General features: G+C 45.3%; 1 protein-coding gene across 5 annotated transcripts in view; it reads left to right on the top strand.

The window, feature by feature from the left end:
• RCOR1 (REST corepressor 1) overlaps window positions 1-19,493 on the top strand; it is a 266,962-nt gene that overhangs the window by 140,786 nt on the left and 106,683 nt on the right. For all 5 annotated transcript variants that reach the window (XM_033953340.1, XM_033953343.1, XM_033953339.1 and 2 more), the window contains exon 4: window positions 13,572-13,624. In XM_033953340.1, the coding sequence (XP_033809231.1) occupies window positions 13,572-13,624 (53 nt within the window). The remainder of the gene's footprint in view (window positions 1-13,571; window positions 13,625-19,493) is intronic.

The raw sequence follows: 19,493 nt of genomic DNA, 5'->3' as shown, positions 1-19,493 counted from the left end.
CAATCAAAGAAACAACACAAGGCCAATTCAGTGGAACCTCATGAATTCCCCTCCTTCTAGACCGCAGATTGGTGAACATGTAGTTGGTTAAAGAAAAGCAAATCATTACTCCGTGGAACTCTCTATCCATTTTACGTACGGGTTCCACACCTTGAGGAAAAGTGTAGAGCGATTATGCAATAATGCTGTCAGCTTAGACATGCGATAGATAAAATCTATTTTACTGAGAAACTCTCTTCGAACGGAGGATGAGCTTGTTTCCAGTGTGCTGCCGATAAAAGCCTTCTGGCTGTAAAAATGTGGGAAGCAAGTTTATGAAATTTTTCAGTACTGCTACTAAAGGAACACTGCCCATAGATTTGCAAACCTGTGTATGCAAAATGTCAGAAAGCAATTCAAAACCCATTTCTGGGGACTGACATAGTTCAGGGCAAGTGGTATCACTCTCAGGTGTGCATTTCCAAAACAAAATGCTCTGTTTTACAAGGAAAACGTATCAGCAGAATAAACCAGGCAGAAGTCTCTGCTAGAGAGTTGCATGGGGACAGAAATCCCACCCATCCCCGCCAGGATCCTCTCCATCCCCACCCGTCCCCGCCAGGATCCTCTCCGTCCCCACCCATCCCCGCAAGGAATTATCTCCATCCCCGCCCGTCCCCATAAAAAGCAGCAATTACTTCTGACAGGATCATCAATTCCAGTTTCTTTTGTGTTTGCGCTGCTGTTTTCCTTGTGGAATCTCTTTGGTGGAACCCTTTTATTGTTTTCTGTTCAGGTAATTAACTTATAAACCCCCTTTTTTTACTAAGGCTGACGTGTCCATTATATTATATGGATGAACCCTGCTTCCAAAGCCTTCCATCCCCGTGGGAGTCCCGTGGGCCAGAGGGGGGTCCCCGTGGAAGTCCCGTGGGTTAGGGGGGGATTCACGCGGGACCCGTGGGATTCCCACGATCCCCGTTCCCGTGCAGACCTCTAGTCTCTGCTGCCATTATCCCCTGTGTTTTTCATTGTTGATGCAAACTGTGTTGTGTTTGCAACAAAGTGCCCAGTTTGATTCTTACCCCCATAGATAAAGATGAAAATAAATAGCAGGACTTGTTCATTACTGATTAGAGTATGAACAGTTAAAATGGAGTTTTGGAATTTGTCTTGTAGAATTTGTTCTTGCTATAATTCTTTGTTTAAATGTTACTACTTATCTTTGATGACTCACAGTACTGGATATATAATGTCACAACTCAATAAAAGATATTCTTGAAAAAAAAAGTATTAGCAGAGGTAACACTCAGTGTCAACAGGAAGGGAGGGAAGAAAGCTGTTTCTGGTGGCAGCTCCTTTGGCTGCAGCCAGATCTGAGAGATTTGTCTTGTGGCAGATGTCCCTCCTGCTCTCAGGGCCACAAAGGGCTCCTAGTGCCATCCAAGCATTTTATCTGGGTCAGAGATATCAAAATATGCAACTTATTAGCAACTTGGCGATATCCTGGAAATTGTTAAAAATGTTTTTGAGAAATCTTACTTTTACATTAGACTTTGAGGAAATAAGGATATCTCCATTTAATTATTTTCTTTTCAATCAAAAAGTTATATGATTTTATATGTAAACAGACATTAATATGAATGTCAGCTTTACAGTGTGATATTTAGTGAATGTTGCCTGTGCCTTGGCCACCAGGTGGCATAATTGTCTCATCTAAATCTGCAGAATGCTGATGGAGTGATGTTATCCATTAATTAATGAATGTTTTAAGATGCAAACTTTCAATATACTACAGATAAAGCCAAAGATTCTTTATTAAAAAAAAGTGAAAGTGAGGCATACACATCTGTTAAAAGGATTAACAAATGCAGCATGAAGACAGTTAAGCACTAAATTATTATTTTTATTTTTAAGAACATAAGAATACTTTACCTGGTCAGACCAATAGTCCATCAAGCCCTAGCCCATTCTCACGGTGGCCAATCCAGGTCACTAGTACCTGGCCAAAACCCAAGGTGTAGCAATATTCCATGCTACCAATACAGGGCAAGCAGTGGCTTCCCCCTTGTCTTTCTCAATAACAGACTATGGACTTTTCCTCCAGGAACTTGTCCAAACCTTTCTTAAAACCAGCTACGCTATCCACTCTTACCACATCCTCTGGCAATACGTTCCACAACTTGACTATTTTCTGAGTAAAAAAATATTTCCTCCTATTCATTTTAAAAGCATTTCCATGTAACTTCATTGAATGCCTCCTAGTCTTTGTAATTTGGCATGTAAGGGAGTGGCGAGAACCACTGGCTTAGCCTCCTTGAGTCACTCTGGTGGTATGGGGTCCAGATGACATGAGTTCCAGGTCTAAAATCCTGGTTGGAGCTGGGAAACAGTATAAGTGTGTCCCTGGCAAAGCACAGCCGTGCATCTGGAATGCCAGCAAGAGCCATCTGGGTGTCCTGGTCTGCTTTTGCTTCAGAATTTATAAGCATGATGTATGAGGCATATTTTAATTACAGTGGCTGCAGTGACCCCCCTCTAGGATCACAGCGGTGCAATTTTCCCACAGCAGAGCCATGCACAAGATTTGGGGGTACAGTCAGAAGAAGACTGGGATTAGATGGAGTCTGTTTCTCTGCTAGTTCTTAAACCTGACCTGGTGAACTCCCAGCCAGTCGAATTTTTAAGATAGCCCTAATGAATATGCATGAGACAGATTTGCATATAATAGAGGTGACTGGCATACAAATCTACCTCTTAAACTAAACTAAACCTTAAGTTTATATACCGCATCCTCTCCACGGAAGTAGAGCTCGGCACGGTTTACAAGAACTTAAAAGAAGGGACAGGAAAAGGTTTACATGAGCTTAAAAATAGAGTGGAAGAGTAAAGGGGAAAATGGAATTACATGTTAGAGAAGAGCCAAGTTTTCAGTTGTTTGCGGAATAAATGGAGGGAGCTCAGGTTCTGCAGCGGGATAGTAAGGTCGTTCCAAAGACCTGTGATTTTGAAGAGAAGTGATTTTCCCAGTTTACCTGCATAGAGAATACCGTGTAGGGAGGGGGAAGTTAGTTTATATCTTTGGGCGGGTCTGGTGGAGTCAGGGCACGAGGAGTTAAAGGATAGTGGGATTAGGGAAGGAAGGATGCCGTGAATGATCTTGAAAGCCAGGCAGGAGCATTTGAATTGGATTCTGGAAATCACTGGGAGCCAGTGAAGATTGGCCAGGAGTGGGGAGACATGGTCAGATTTGTGTTTTGCAAAAATCAGCTTGGCTGCAGTATTCTGGATGAGCTGGAGTCTTTGAAAGCCTTTTTTTTGTTAGGCATAAGTAAATGGCATTGCAGTAGTCAAGTTTGGAGAGGATGATGGATTGGACGAGGACGGCGAAATGTTTTTGGCGAAAGCAGGATATTACTTTCCTTAGCATGTGGAGGCTGAAAAAGCATGATTTTGCCAAGGAGTTGAGGTGATTGTTGAGGGAGAGAGAAGAATCAATAATGATGCCAAGGATCTTGCTTGAGAACTCAAGGTGTAAAGCAGTGCCTGTGGGTAGTGCGAAGAGGGTAGGCAGGTGTTCTAACTTTGGGCCGAGCCAGAGTAATTTTGCTTTTGATTCATTTAGTTTCATCTGTACCGAGAGGGACCAGGAGTGGAGTCTCATTATGCAAGATGTAATGTTTTCGTGGAGGTTGGTGAGGTTCTGGTCTGTTTCAAAAAGGACAAGGATATCATCAGCGTATGTGTAGATTGTTTTAAGGGGGGAAAGTTGGAGGAGCTTCAGTGAGGACATATAGATGTTGAAGAGAATAGGGGATAGAGGTGATCCCTGAGGGACACCACAAGAAGGAGACCAAGGAACGGACATGGTGCCGTTTGAGTTGACAATGTAGGAGCGAGAGCGAAGGAATTTTGAGAACCAATTTAGGACGGTGGAATCAATTCCTATCTCGGAAAGTTGATAAAGTAGTATGTCGTGGTGGACGACATCGAAAGCAGCAGAGAGATCGAATTGTAAAAGAACAGCAAATTTGTTAAGAGAATGTAGTTGTTGCACCTTTGATATTAGGGAAACTAGGAGGGATTCAGTGCTGAAGCTGAGTCTGAAGCCATGTTGATAGGGGTGGAGAATGGAGAATCTCTCTAAGTAAGAAGCGAGCTGGGTAGCGACTATGGTCTCAAGCAGTTTAGTTAGGAGAGGGATATTTGCTATGGGGCGGTAGTTTGATGGTGAGGAAGAGTCGAGATCGGCTTTTTTCAGAAGAGGGGATAAGGCAATGTGTCCCATTTCTGTGGAGAACAGGCTTGATAGTAGAGCAGTATTTATAAGACTGGTAAGGGAGGAGATGGTCTGCGCAGGAATGTTTTTGTAAAGGTAGGATGGGAAAGGATCTAGGATACATTTGCAGGATTTCAGTTTGAGACAAAGTTTAGAGATCTGGGGCTTGGAGACAAGTTCGAAGGCAGTCCAGGATCGATAGGGTTGGAGTCGTTGGGAGGCAGAAAATTGTAAGAAATAGTTGGGGGGAAAGAACTCCTTATGGTAGTAATCTTTTCGTTGAAAAATTTGGCTAGGTCATTTGCGGATGGGGGAGAGAGGGGGAAGGTGGAGTTGTTTTTTGAGGTTAGGTTACGCCATACCTCTTGCATATTCATTAGGGATATCTTGAAAACCCAACTAACTGGGGGTCCCCCAGGATAGGTTTAAGAATGACTGATCTATGCCTTTACATTCCCAGTCTGGGTTCTCTTAACTAGAAGATTCTGCATTGCACCTGAAAGGTGGCAGCCCTGGATTTCAGAGAGGGCCTATCTGTTCAAGCCCACAGAGCATTAGGCGATCATTACTGAGTCTCTCCAAGAATTATAGATAGAACCGCCACAAATGTCTGCTGCTTAGTGCTCACTTATGAGTAGCACTAAGGCTCAGACCACATGCTTTCCCTCCCATCCAGACATTACTACAGACCAGTGAGGGGTTTCGTCAGTCGTAAGGCGGAAGTCATTATGCCATTGTATAGATCCATGGTGAGGCCCCACCTGGAATACTGTGTGCAATTCTGGAGGCCGCATTATCGCAAGGATGTGCTGAGACTGGAGTCGGTGCAAAGAATGGCCACCCGGATGGTCTCGGGACTCAAGGATCTACCATACGAAAAATGGCTTGACAAATTACAGCTATACTCGCTCGAGGAGCGCAGAGAGAGGGGGGACATGATCGAGACGTTCAAGTATCTTATGGGCCGCATCGAGGCGGAGGAAGATATCTTCTTTTTCAAGGGTCCCACGACAACAAGAGGGCATCCGTTGAAAATCAGGGGCGGGAAACTACGAGGTGACACCAGGAAATTCTTTTTCACTGAAAGAGTGGTTGATCGCTGGAATAGTCTTCCACTACAGGTGATTGAGGCCAGCAGCGTGCCTGATTTTAAGGCCAAATGGGATCGGCACATGGGATCTATTCACAGAGCAAAGGTAGGGGAGGGACATTAAGGTGGGCAGACTAGATGGGCCGTGGGCCCTTATCTGCCGTCTATTTCTATGTTTCTATGTACTAAGAAGCTGATAGACTATTGGGAGGTCCAGGAGGAGCCGTGACAAAACTTTACCGGATGGATGCTGAATTTCATCAGCTGTTTATTCTGCCAAAGGTGGATTCCCTGGTGGTGCAGGTTACCAAGTGTATCTCCCTCCCCAGTGAGTGGGGGAGGGGTGTTGAAAGATGTACATGATTTTATCCTTAAGAGGCAATTTGAGGCTGCAGCATTGGTGCTGAAGATAGCAGCAGCTGCATCCTATGTCAAACGTGCTCGCCATTTTAAGCTACATCGTGCTTCAGGAGCTGATGCAGATCCCCAGTTCCTTATGTCAGGTGTGGATTATGTGGCAGATGCTCAGTATGTTCTGGTCAGGGTCTTGAGCAGGGTTTCTGCAATATGCTATTTATGCCTGTAGAATGCTTTGGATCAGAGAGTGGGCAGGAGATTCAGCCTCTAAGGCTTTGCTAAGCAAATTGCCCTTTAAGGATCAATTGCTCTTTGGTAAAGGGCTTGACAACATTATGGCCAGTGTGCAGGATTGTAAACCAAAGTCTTTACCAGACAGCAGGCTGGAGTCCTTTAGGGGGTCAGATCGAGATAATTTTCGTAGTTCTAGGCGATCTTGCCAGTACTCAGGAGAACATTCAGTCCAGAGACCATTTCAAGGCTCGCGACAGAGATTTAGGGGTGCCAATCATCCCCAGTCCTCAGGATCTCATCTCTCGGGCACCCTCAAGAAGCAGTTCTGATGCCAGGTTAGGATCCATACCTCCAATGAGGTTGTTGGCTTATTTGGAAACATGATCGAAGATCACTTCTGGGTACTGGATATTATTCAGAAGGGGTACAAGCTTGAGTTCTTTCATCCCCTTGAGTTCTTTGTGAATTCACCTATGGGAAAGCCAGAGACAGCAGTCAGAGTCTGAGTGATAGTAAAGAGGCTACTAGTTCTAGCAGCCATAGAATCCATCCTGGACGCAAAGTTATGCTTGGGCAGATACTCCATATACTTTATTGTGCCCAAAGGAAGACTGGAGGCTGATCCTGGATCTGAAGTCAATATGTGCTGCCCTCAAAATACTGCGCTCTCTTGGAAATGGTGAAGTCAGTTATTGCCTCCATTGTGCTGGGGGGAATTTTTTTGCCTTGCTGGATTTTACAGAGGCCTATCTTCATATCCCCATTTATCTGGATCACAGGAAGTTCTTGAGGTTCCACATTCTGGAGCAGCATTTCCAGTTCTTGACCCTTCCGTTTGGGCTGGTCACGGTGCCTCACATCTTCACTGTGGTGATAGTGCACCTCCACAAGGGGGAGGGATACAAGTGCATCCATACCTGGACGATTGGATTCGGACAGAACTTGCATCAGTCAATAGAAGGATAGACAGCAGTGTAGCATGTAATTCAGCTTTTGTAGAGCCTATGCTGGGTCATAAACTTCAGAAAAACCCACCTGGAGCCACACAGTTCCTGGAGTATCTGGGCATCTGTTTCAACACAAAGGACAATAAAGTTTTTCTCCTGGAAGCTTGCAAGTGAAGCTCACGTGTCAGATCAGGGAGTTTCAGGATAGGCCAGCACCAACAAGTGCTGGGGGTCAATGGTGGCTCCTGGACAAGAGAGCCTTTATGTCCTCTTCAGCATGCACTCTTGTCCTGCTGGTCCCCACAGATGGATGCATTGCAGATGCTCTTGCCTTGGACAACAGAAGTACATCACAGTTTGAACTGGTGGCTGGAACCATAGTCTCTATTCCAGGGAGTTCTGCTTTGCATTTCCACTTGGACAATTCTGATGACAGATGCCAGCCTTTACGGCTGGGAAATGATTGCGAGGGTCGTCCAGTGCAGGGACATTGATCCCCTTTACAGAGGAAGTGGTCCATCAACCAATTAGAGCTGGGTGTTCAGCAGCTCACTGAAGGACAAGATATTATGAGTTTTCTTAAACAATGCAATGGCAGTTAGTCTATATTAGTCGAGTGTGGCTGCCGTAAAGGTCAAATCTGACGCAACCGGAAGTTGCATCAGAGACGACCTTTCTTGCAGCCACACGCGATTTCAACGCTCCAGATGCTGGTAGGAAGCACATTTAGAAATTGCGAAGGTAAGGGACAGGGAGGGAGAAAGGAAGGAAAGGTGGGGTGGAGAAGAACAGACGCTGAAGGGACCTGGGGAAGGTAGGGTGGAGAGGAACAGACGCTGAATGGAACTGGGGAAGGTGGGGTGTGGAGGAACAGACGCTGAAGGGAACTGGGGAAGGTGGGGTGGGGAGGAACAGATGCTGAAGGGAACTGGGGAAGGTGGGGTGCGGAGGATCAGACGCTGAAGGGAAATGGAGAAGAGAGAGATTCCAGACTATGGGGGGAGTGGAGGGAAGAAGATGGGTGGCAGACCAATTGGGGTGGGGATGGAGGGAGAGATGGAAGGGAGAGGCACAGTAACAGAGCATATGGAAGAGACAGAGAAGGTAGACAGTGGATGGAATGAAATGAATGAGGAGAAGATGAGGAAAGCAGAAACTAGACAACAAAGGTAGGAAAAAAATTTATATTTATTTTATTTTATTTTTTTTGCTTTAGGATAAAGTAGTATATTAGTTGTCTTGATAAAAAATTTATAAACAAAGCCCTGCCAGCTGAACATCTCTTTCTCTAGTTCAGCAGCCAGAACTTTGATTTATAAGGAAGGAATAAGCTAAATATTACAGTACTGAGGCTTGTATGGATTCTGCGGGGACGGGGATGGGGCGGGGACAGTGGTCGTGGGGATGGGGTGGGGACAGGGTCGGTGGTCACGGAGACGGGGCAGTGACGGGGACAGATTTTTCCCCCGTGTCATTCGTAGTCTAGAGCAGTTTCCCCTGAAGAAATTTATAGAGTGGTCACATGATCCTCTCCATACTTTCACAAAGTTTTATAGGGTGGATGTCACAGCCAAATTGGATACCTGTGGCTTGCCCGGATGCCTTCCCTCTGATGTGGCTTTGTGAAGAGGAGTTCGGCTGGGAGGAGGGAGCTGGCCAGAGAAGGTAAACACCCAAAGGATGGAGGGAACCATGAATGTGGGACACAGCACAGTGAGGGAAGGAGACGAGGGGTGCGTTGGGACATGGAAGGGAGGAGAAGGGTCGTGTTGGTACAGGGAGGAAGAGGTGCAAATTGGGACATGGAAGGGAGGAGAAGGGTCGTGTTGGTACAGGGAGGAAGAGGTGAAAATTGGCACAGGAAGGGAGAAGCAGGGTCGCATTGGGACACAGAAGGAAGGGAGGGAGCAGAAACCTCAGACTAAGGATGGAAGGGAGGAGGGAGGGAACATGAACTTGGGACGCAGGAGGGAGGGGAGCATAAACTTGAGACATAGGCTAGAAGAATGGAGGAAGCGAGGGAAAGATGCTGAGGGGGAAGGAATAGAAAGGAAGAATTGTTGGGCATGGGTGTCTGAGTGAGAGGGAAAGAGAGATGGTGCACAAGGGGAAATGAAGAAAGAGAATTGTTGAGAAATGAGAAAAATTGGACATGGTGAGAGGTGTGAGGTGCAGATGCATGGGGAAGAGAGAGATGAGAGGGAGAAATGTTGGATGTAGTGGTGGAGAGGGAATAATGGGACGGATGAAGAACAAAAGTAAGTGTAAATCTATCTTTTCTTTCTATTTAAACTACAGTACAGTACTTTATTTTGAGGACTGTTTCTTTAATATTTAACGTTCTTTAATGTTTTTATAGACTGTTTATTGTACAGAATCCAAGTTACATACAAATTCAATTTAAGAATGGTTTAAAAAACAGAACTCATTCTTAACCCAGGGACTGCCTGTACAGATCTCCCCCAACTCAAACTCCCCCCCCCCCCACACCTTTGTCTCAGACTATCTCTTGGTGAATTTGAGCTGTGTACTGCCCAGAATAGCACTGGGTCACTCTTCAGGGAAGGCTCTTGACAAAGTATTCAGGCAACGAAATAACACTCCAAACGAATATCAGACTTGTCCACGCACTCATTTTCTCAGTGGTCAATTATAGATGCAAAAGCTGGACACTATGGAAACAAGAGAGAAAGAAAATTGACTCATTTGAGCTTTGGTGCTAGAGAAGGATTTTATGTGTGCTGTGGACCACCAGAACTAACAAATCAATTCTGGAAGCGATCAAACCTGGCTATGCCAAATGATAAAGTTATGACTCTCTTATTTTGGTCACACTGTCAGAAGAGAACGATCATTGGAGAAGGATATTATGTTTGGGAAGATCAAAGGAACCAGGCGAAGTGGGCGACCTGCAGTCAGATGGCTGGACATGTTGAAAATAACCATGGAGATGATGCTGGAGGATCTTGACGGACTAGCACAAAACCGATCTCTTTTTAGATCTGTAATTGAAACACGAGTCGATGGCACCTAACTGCCCAAAATCTCTACTCTAGTCTCAAAAAACTGAGAAAACACTATGCAGTTCACAGTTACTGTAAGTCTATGTGATACTGAAAGAAAACAGCAACTGATGCCACAAACATTACTCCCGAGAAAGTACAGGGAAAGGTTGGAACAGTGGTCTCAAACTCACAGTCCGCCAGGCACTATTTTGAGGCCCTTGGTATGTTTATCATAATCACAAAAGTAAAATAAAAGAGTTTCTTGATCATATGTCTCTTTATTATTATTAAGACTCAGCCAAAAGGAAAGATTTATAAACAATAAAGTGTTTTACCTCATGCAAAATTGTCATTTCTTTAATAAGACATTAACTATTTCTTTCTGAGGCCCTCCAAGTACCTACAAATCCAAAATGTGGCCCTACAAAGGGTTTGAGTTTGAGACCAGTGGCTTAACTGTAACCATGACATCCCGTTTGTCTTTGGGAAGCAGAGATGAGATTGTGATGTCATAATGCCTCATTCCACCAATAAGAGCCAGCCTCATCAGTGATGTCATAATGGCTTGATTGTCCTGTTCTCCCCTCTGCCCTCCAACACAGCCAGCAGATTAACTGTTCCCCTTAACTCAGTAGTCTCAAACTCGTGGCCCGCCAGATACTCTTTTGAGGCCCTCGGTATGTTTATCATAATCACAAAAGTAAAATAAAACAGTTTCTTGATCATATTATATGACTCTTTAGCTATAAATTACAATATTATTATTAAGACTCAGCCAAAAGGAAAGATTTATAAACTATAAAGAGTTTTACCTCATGCAAAATTGTCGTTTCTTTAATAAGACATTAACTATTTTTTCTGAGGCCCTCCAAGTACCTACAAATCCAAAATGTGGCCCTGCAAAGGGTTTGGGTTTGAGACCACTGGGTTAGAAACTGGAAAAGTGGGGATAGCCAGCTTGAAAGGGGTGGGGGTGGAGAGAGGATGGTGGAAGAGTGTCTTCTGCTTAATGGTTTTAGTTCTCACTCACATTGAATGTTTTTTTGTGACAAAATATCTCTTGCTTGTGTTTTGGAAAGTTTTTTTTTTAATTTTTGTTTCCCTTGCAATTGGAAGCCCACTTTTTCGCGGCTGCTTTTAATTCCTCTTACCAATATCTGTTTTCTCATTCCCTCCGTGAGAAATTCCCTAACCCCTATTTGTCCTGTTTGTCTGTTTTAATTAGATTGTAAGCTCTATCGAGCAGGGGGTTGTCTCTTGCATGTTTAATGTACAGCGCTGCTTACGTCTGGCAGCACTATAGAAATGACAAGTTGTAGCGGTAAATGTAGTGAATGACATATGATGCCAGTTAAGAATGCCAGCTTGATTATCCACTCTGGATTTTCCAGGTCTTTCTCCTGCCCCTTCATTTCAAGAACTTCATGAATCTGAGGAAGGACACTCAAAAATCTTTCAGGGACCATTTCACAAGATAACGATCTCATTTCATTGTGTAAAACTAGGACAAAGTACTCTTCAGCTACAGCTCGGAACTGTGCTACAATTGCTGCTTGTCTAATGCAATGAAATGCAGCCAATTGGGAGACTAATCAGTTCACTCTCTTTTCTTCACCTGTTTGGTATATATAATCTGTTCACACAGATGTTAGGTTTGTCCAAATCAGAATATTCTAAACTAAACTAAACCTTAAGTTTGTATACCGCATCATCTCCATAAAGATAGAGCTCGGCATGGTTTACAGGTAATTCAATAAATGAGGAAAAGACATAATAAGAAATTAAAGGTTATGAAGAGCATAACTAGCTTTACATTTTAAATACTGTAGATAGTTTTATGTTTTGGAGAAAAGACAGGTTTCAGATGCTTTCAGAATACAGTACAGTGGTACCTTGGATTACGAGCATAATCCGTTCCAGGAGCATGCTCGTAATCCAAAATGCTCGTTTATCAAAGCGAGTTTCCCCATAGGAAATAATGGAAACTCGCTTTGATGCGTTCCCCCCACCCCGAGAACCGGCATTGCTCCCTTCGAAGCCCCCCCCCGCGATCAGGCACCCCCCCTGCGATCCGGCACCCCCCCTGCCTTGAACCGGCACCCCCCCCGCCACGATCCAACCCTCCCGCCACGATTGGGCACCCCCTGCCACGATCTGACCACCCCCGACACGATTGGGCACCCCCCGACACGATCCAACATCCCTCCCGACACAATTGGGCAGCCCCCCGTTCAGAACATGAACTCGCAGGCCTTAAGCATACTCAGATGCTCAAGGCCCAGCAGAGGAGAAGGCCGATTTTCAAGAGTGCCCAGATGAGGGTAAGAAGCGGCGGGGGGGGGGGGGGGGGGAGGGGGCCCAATTGTGTTGGGGGGTGGGTGGGGTCGGATCGTGGCGGGGGGGTGCCCAATCGTGTCAGGGGGGGTCGGATCGTGGCGGAGGGGGGGTGCCGGATCACAGGGGGGGGTGCTTGTAAATCGAGCCATGCTCGGTTTCCGAGGCACCGATTTTGCAAATGTTTTGCTCATCTTGCAAACCACTCGCAAACCGGTGCACTTGTAAACCGAGGTACCACTGTAATTGGAATGAGCCTAGGTTCCGCAGCGGGGCAGGGAGGTTATTCCAAAGCTCAGTGAATTTGAAGAAAAGGGATTTCCCTAATTTACCTGCATACATGACGCCTTTTAACGAGGGGAAAGATAGTTTGAGTTTGTGGTAGTGTCAGGTCTCAAAGAATTCCAGGATAGTGGGATTAAGGGATTCTTTATACAAAAAAATACAAGTACAGTGTCTGAGGATCTGAAGGCAACAAGGAGGATGCTAGGTTGTATAGAGAGAGCTATAACCTGCAGAAGAAAGGAGGTGTTGACGTCCCTGTACAGGTCATTGATGAGGCTCCACTTGGAGTATTGTGCCTGGCCAAGGATATATATATATATATATATATATATATATATATATAAAAAAAAAGTTACCATTTTTCCCCCTAGAAAGAGGGGCAAAAATGGTACCTTGGTTTATATTCAAGTATATATGGTACATGTGCATTCCCCATTTCAGCAGGAAAATATTTTGTGCAGCACCCCACTGATTTTTGTTTCCCCCTCCCCTTGAAAGTAATATCGGTAATGGATATAGGGTTATGTGACAGCATCAGAAGAAAATATACCTGTATATGTCTGACGTGGCTGATATACATGGGTATGTTTTGAAATACCAGCATACATGTTTAATTTGCCATATAGTTTAGATTGGTGCTTGCAAAACGGATGCTCCCATCACACACCACCTGACCCATTCCTGCATGTTTTAGACAGAGTCTATGTTAGTAGATCCTTCTAAAAAGCCACTTGACATACCCAACATGGACTTCTGAATTCCAGTTTGGATATCCTTTCTAAAATGCACCTTTACTTTATAATGACACTAAATACACATAGTAATTGATAAGCTGGCTTCAGCATTTAAATAAAAACTATCACTGCCACTGCTGAATATTGATACCAAAATTTCCAACTCTAGTGGATGAATACTGTTAAATACTGTGCAACGTTTAGATCTGGATTTGAAATCCCACAAACTGCATAGAAAATACTTCTTTTGAAGGGTAGATCTGAAGTTCCAAATATGATTTGTTTTTTAAATAATGCTCATAAAACCAATCCTTTTTGTTTTTACAGTGGATGAATACATTGCAATTACAAAAGAGAAACATGGATATAATATGGAACAGGTAAGAGGCATTTTTTAAAATTCCTTATTTTTTGTATATTTTTCACCCAGCAATTTGTCCCCTCCTTTGATCTTCCCACTTAACTGGAACCAGCCCCTACTGGGCACTGGCACCATGAGCCTTTGTTTATAGTTCTCCAGGGGGTTTCGCAGCCATTGCAGTGAGGGTACGTGGCCTAGAAACACAAACTGTGACTCCCTCCAACACTTGGCACATGCGTCTGGCCAGTAGATGTCACCATTTTGCAATAGGTGAGTGTGTGTGTTCTCTAGCCCACACCACCCCCACTGGTGCGGCCCCTAACTTCAGCTGACCTGGACAGCAGAAGAAAGACCCAGAAGGAATACTGTGATAATTAAATTAGGCCCTCTTTTACTAAGCTGCGGTAAAGGTTTCTACTGTGGCCCAGAGCAATAAATGCTCCGATGCTCATAGGAATTCTATTGAGCGTCAGAGCATTTAGTTCTCCAGGCTGCAGTAGAAACAGGATTCAAATCTTGGTTTTCTCATTGAGTTCCTTTTGATTTTGAGCAAAGCACCTATACACATCAAATTAGAATGTCTGTCATTTCAGGAAGGAACACATACCTGTTGCACCTAATTGTAACTTGGATTTGAAAAGATGAGAAATTAAATCTAAAATCCAAATGTAAAATTAAATCTAAAATCCAAATGTAAACTCTCTTCCATACAGCAGCCTAGTTCTTCCCTAGCTTCTTAAAGTAACATTAATAAACAAGATTTTTAAAACTTTCTTTAAAAATAATAAAAGCACCAACTTTAAAAACACAACATGGGGCCATGTTTCAGTGGACGAATCACCTGCTTCAGGTGTTAAAATACCAACTTTTGGGGGCCGTTTCTGGCCGAAGTTTAATTTTAATTTTGAAGGTGCCACGGCGGCTCCCCTCATGATCGCCGCCTTCGTCGGAATCCTTCTCCGACACAGGTGCATTTCGTGAGAGGACCCACTGCAGCGATGCGAGGTGGAGAGCAGGGAGGCTTGTCTGGCACGCATGCGCACTCCTACCGGCCACAGCGCGACAGATCAGGGAAGCACGTGGTAAGATTGCGCATGCGCGCTTAGCATTTTATTATATAGATACATAACTACTTATTAAACATCTGGGATGAATTCAGATTTTAGAATGTCATTGAAATTGATTAATTAATACATCTGATAGCATGTGGTAGAATGGGTTTGGTATTATTTTTGAATATTTTTTTCAGCTGTAAAATCTTTATTTATTTATTTGGATTTATTAATCGCTTTTATGAAGTAAAAAGATCAAATATAAACAAATACGAATGAGATAAACTCAAAATCAGCAAATTGAAATTTAATAATAGGACCACCATGAAACAGTTTCAAATATATAATAGCACTGTCATAGAAACATAGAAATAGACGGCAGATAAGGGCCACGGCCCATCCAGTCTGCCCACCGCAATGACCCTTCCCCACCTAACTCAGTGAATAGATCCCACGTATCTATCCCATTTGGCCTTAAAATCAGGCACGCTGCTGGCCTCAGTGACCTGAAGTGGAAGATTATTCCAGCGGTCAACCACTCTCTCAGTGAAAAAGAATTTCCTGGTGTCACTGTGCAGTTTCCCTCCCCTGATTTTCCACGGGTGCCCCCTGGTTGCCGTGGGACCCTTGAGAAGGAAGATATCTTCTTCCACTTCGATGCGACCCGTGAGATACTTGAACGTCTCGATCATGTCTCCCCTCTCTCTGCGTTCCTCGAGTGAGTAGAGCTGTAACTTATCCAGCCTTTCCTCGTAAGGGAGATCCTTGAGACCCGCGATCATCCGGGTTGCCATTCTCTGCACCGACTCTAGTCTCAGCACATCTTTTCGGTAATGCGGCCTCCAAAATTGCACACAGTACTCCAGGTGTGGTCTCACCATGGATCTATACAATGGCATAATGACTTCAGGCTTACGGCTGACGAAACTCCTGCGTATGCAACCTATGATTTGCCTTGCTTTGGAGGAAGCTTGCTCCACTTGATTGGCAGCCTTCATGTCCTCACTGACGATCACCCCTAGGTCACGCTCTGCTTCAGTTCTTGTTAGGATCTCGCCATTTAGGGTGTAAGTCTTGCATGGATTATGGCTGCCCAGGTGCATGACTTTGCAGTTTTTGGCATTGAAGCTGAGTTGCCAGGACCTAGACCAGCGCTCCAGTAGTAGTAGGTCGTGCATCATGTTGTCGGGCATTGAGTTTTTGTCTGTTGTACTCTTGGCCACTACATTGCTTAGTTTGGCGTCATCAGCGAATAATGTTATTTTACCTCGGAGACCTTCTGCCAAGTCTCTTATGTAGATGTTGAACAGGATCGGGCCCAGGACGGAGCCCTGTGGCACTCCACTGATCACCTCCGTCGTTTCGGAGGGGGTGCCATTCACCATTACCCTCTGAAGCCTACCCTCAAGCCAGTTCCCAATCCATTTCGTCAGCGTGTCGCCCAATCCTATAGAACTCATTTTGCTCAGCAACCTGCGGTGTGGTACGCTATCGAATGCTTTGCTGAAGTCCAGGTATACGATGTCCAGGGACTCCCCAACATCCAGCTTTCTCGTCACCCAGTCAAAGAAGCCGATCAGGTTGGATTGGCAGGATCTCCCCTTAGTAAATCCATGTTGACGGGGATCACGTAGATTCTCCTCGTTCATGATCGTATCCAATTGGCGTTTGATTAGAGTTTCCATTAGTTTGCTCACTATTGATGTGAGACTCACCGGTCTGTAGTTTGCTGTTTCCATCTTGGAGCCTTTCTTATGAAGTGGAATGACGTTAGCCATTTTCCAGTCCAACGGGACGTCACCTGTACTAAGGGAGAGATTGAAGAGTGCGGATAGCGGTTCCGCCAAGACATCACACAACTCCCTGAGCACCCTGGGGTGTAGGTTGTCAGGCCCCATTGCCTTGTTAACCTTGAGCTTTGACAGCTCGCAGTAGACACTGCTGGGCGTAAACTCGAAATTACTAAATGGATCAGCTGAGTCAACCCTTGTCTGCAGCTGAGGACCAAGTCCCGGCGCCTCGCGGGTGAAGACTGAGCAGAAGTATTCATTTAACAGTTGGGCTTTCTCCGAGTCCGTTTCTGCATAGTCTCCCCCTGGTTTCCTGAGGCATACTATCCCACCTGAGTTCTTGTTCCTGTCACTGATATACCTGAAAAAGGATTTATCTCCTCTCTTTATGTTCCTTGCTAAAGACTCCTCCATTCGGAATTTGGCCTCCCTAACTGCTGTTTTGACTGTTTTTGACTTGGTCAGATAGATTTCCCTGGAGTCCTGTTTCCCTGATTGTTTGTAAGAGATGAATGCTTTTTTCTTCTCCTTGATGAGGTCCGAGATCTCCGTAGAGAACCATTGTGGCTTATTGTTCCTACTCCGTTTACTTACCGATTTAACATAGCGGTTTGTTGCTTCCTGTATGGTGGCTTTCATAGTTGACCACATTTCTTCCACGTTATCGGTTTCTGTTTGGCTTTGTAGCATCTGGTGAACGAAGTCTCCCATTTCTTTGAAGTTTGTGTCCTTGAATTTAAGGACCTTGGTCAGTGTGGTAGATTTAGTGAAACCTTTTCTGAGATTGAACCATACCATGTTGTGGTCGCTGGAGGCCAATGTGTCGCCCACCGAGACCTCTGTGACACTTTCTCCATTGGTAAGTATCAGGTCTAGGATTGCCTGATCCCTTGTTGGTTCCAACACTAGTTGCCTTAGTCTTGCTCCCTTCAAGGAATTCAATAGCCTCCTGCTGCTGCATGAATCAGAGGAAAGCGTGACCCAATCCACATCAGGCATGTTGAAGTCACCTAACAATACTGTGTCCCCACGCAAGGTGATATTCTCTATATCTCCGATTAATTCCATATCTTGGTCATCCTGTTGTCGTAGGGGTCTGTATACTACGCCAAGATACAGGCATTTGTCCTTCCCTCTGGCCAAATTTACCCAAAGGGATTCCCCAGTGTACCGTACATCTGTGATTCTGGTGACTTTAATGTCATCTTTAGTATATAATGCTATACCTCCTCCCATTTTGCCCTCCCTGTCCCGGCGAAGCAAGTTGTAACCCGGTATGACCATGTCCCACCCGTGGGAGTCTGTGAGCCAGGTCTCAGATATCGCCACCACATCCAAGTCGGCATTTATCATTTCTGTTTCCAGTTCCAGGATCTTGTTTCCCAGACTGTGGGCGTTGACGTACATAGCCCTCCATGTTGTATGTTTGTTATGTCTCAGTGGGGTCATTCCTGCTATAGCAACTAGGCCACCTTTAGCATTATTTGCATGTCTCGTACTCTTCCTAGACCCAGAGCTGCAACGTGCACCTTTCCCGGATTCCCCATAACCAGAACTACAGTTTATGCCTAACCTAGACTCAGAATTGTGTGTACCCTGTGGGGGTATTCCCTCTTGAGCAACTTGACTTCCTATAATACAGTTTGCAGTGTGTATTCTGTCACTGGACCCAGAATTACAATGTGTACTTCTCCTAGTCCCAGAATCACAGTGTGCACCCCTCCTAGATCCAGAATTACAATTTGAACTCCCCTTAGACCCAGATTTACAATGTATACTCCCCTTAGCCCCAGCATAACAATGTGACCCAGAATTATAATGTGACCCTGAATTATAGTGTTTACTTTCTTTAGTCTCCCTTACTTCAGTCTCAAGAAGAAATTGGTAGCTTAGCTCGTCAAGTAGGTTGTTTGTGCCAGTACCCTCCCCCAACGTACCTAGTTTAAAGCCTTGTGAAGTAGGCAGGCTAAGCGGTGTCCCAGGACGTTCTTCCCTCTTCTGGTCAGGTATAACCCGTCTGGTCCCTGTAATCCTTGCAGTGCCTCTCCATGGTGCAGGAACCCAAAGTTCATCTCCTTGCACCATCCTCGCAGCCAGTCGTTCGCCCTCCGGATGCGATCCTCCCTGGCCCTGCCCTTGCCCCTCACTGGGAGGATCGAGGAGAAGACCACCTGCGCATCCATCCTCCTCAGCTTCTCACCCAGGGCTCTGAAGTCATCGGGTATGCTCTCCGCGGTGCTCCTGGCGGTGTCATTGGTTCCGACGTGGATGAGAATCATGGGGAAGTGGTCTCTGGGCTTGATGAGTCTGTCCAGGCAAGCAGTTACATCCCGGATCCTGGCCCCTGGCAAACAGCAGACCTCTCTTGATTGCAGGTATGGTCTACAAATTGGTCCCTCGGTGCCCCTTAGTAGCGAATCCCCGATGACTACCACCCTGCGCTTCTTAGGGGTGGTCCGATCTGTTGACTCCGGAACTGGAACCGTCTGCTGAACAACCTCCTGTACCTCGTTGTCAGGATCTTCCTGAAGCAGCTGGTATCTGTTCTTAAGGGTGATTTGAGGTGTCGATGTGGAGTTGCCCTGCATGTGAGAGAAAGAAACCGAATTAGGTTTACTGCGTTTTACTGTGGAGGAAGTCACAAGCTGCCAGGAATCAGCGTCCTCAGTAACTTCCTGAATACCGATGGTTGGTTTCAAGTTTGTAGGTTTTGAAGCTTTGGGTGTCTCTAGGATGGCCCTGTCAGGTTCTTGTTCAGCGATCTGGGACAGCTCCTGTATGACTCCATCGATGAAGGTTTCGTCGTCACGGATGCTTCTTAAGCGTTGAACCTCTTCTCTCAGGCTCCTCAGCTCTCGCAGAAGGCTTTCATCAGGCTGAACCATTGCTTCCGTCTGTGTGGAGACTGTAGACATCTTTGAGGGGATGGCCTCGGTCTGTACAGAGACCTCCGCTCTCTGTCCTGGCTTTCCTTCTGACTGTACGAAGACCGTAGCCATCCCCTGGGTACTACCGGCTAATGAAGTGCCTGTCTTGATTGAAGTCT

This window comes from Geotrypetes seraphini, chromosome 7, assembly GCF_902459505.1.
Source record: "Geotrypetes seraphini chromosome 7, aGeoSer1.1, whole genome shotgun sequence".
Classification (NCBI taxonomy): domain Eukaryota; kingdom Metazoa; phylum Chordata; class Amphibia; order Gymnophiona; family Dermophiidae; genus Geotrypetes; species Geotrypetes seraphini.
Note: the sequence above shows the minus strand (reverse complement) of the source record. Positions and strands in the feature narration are given on the sequence as shown.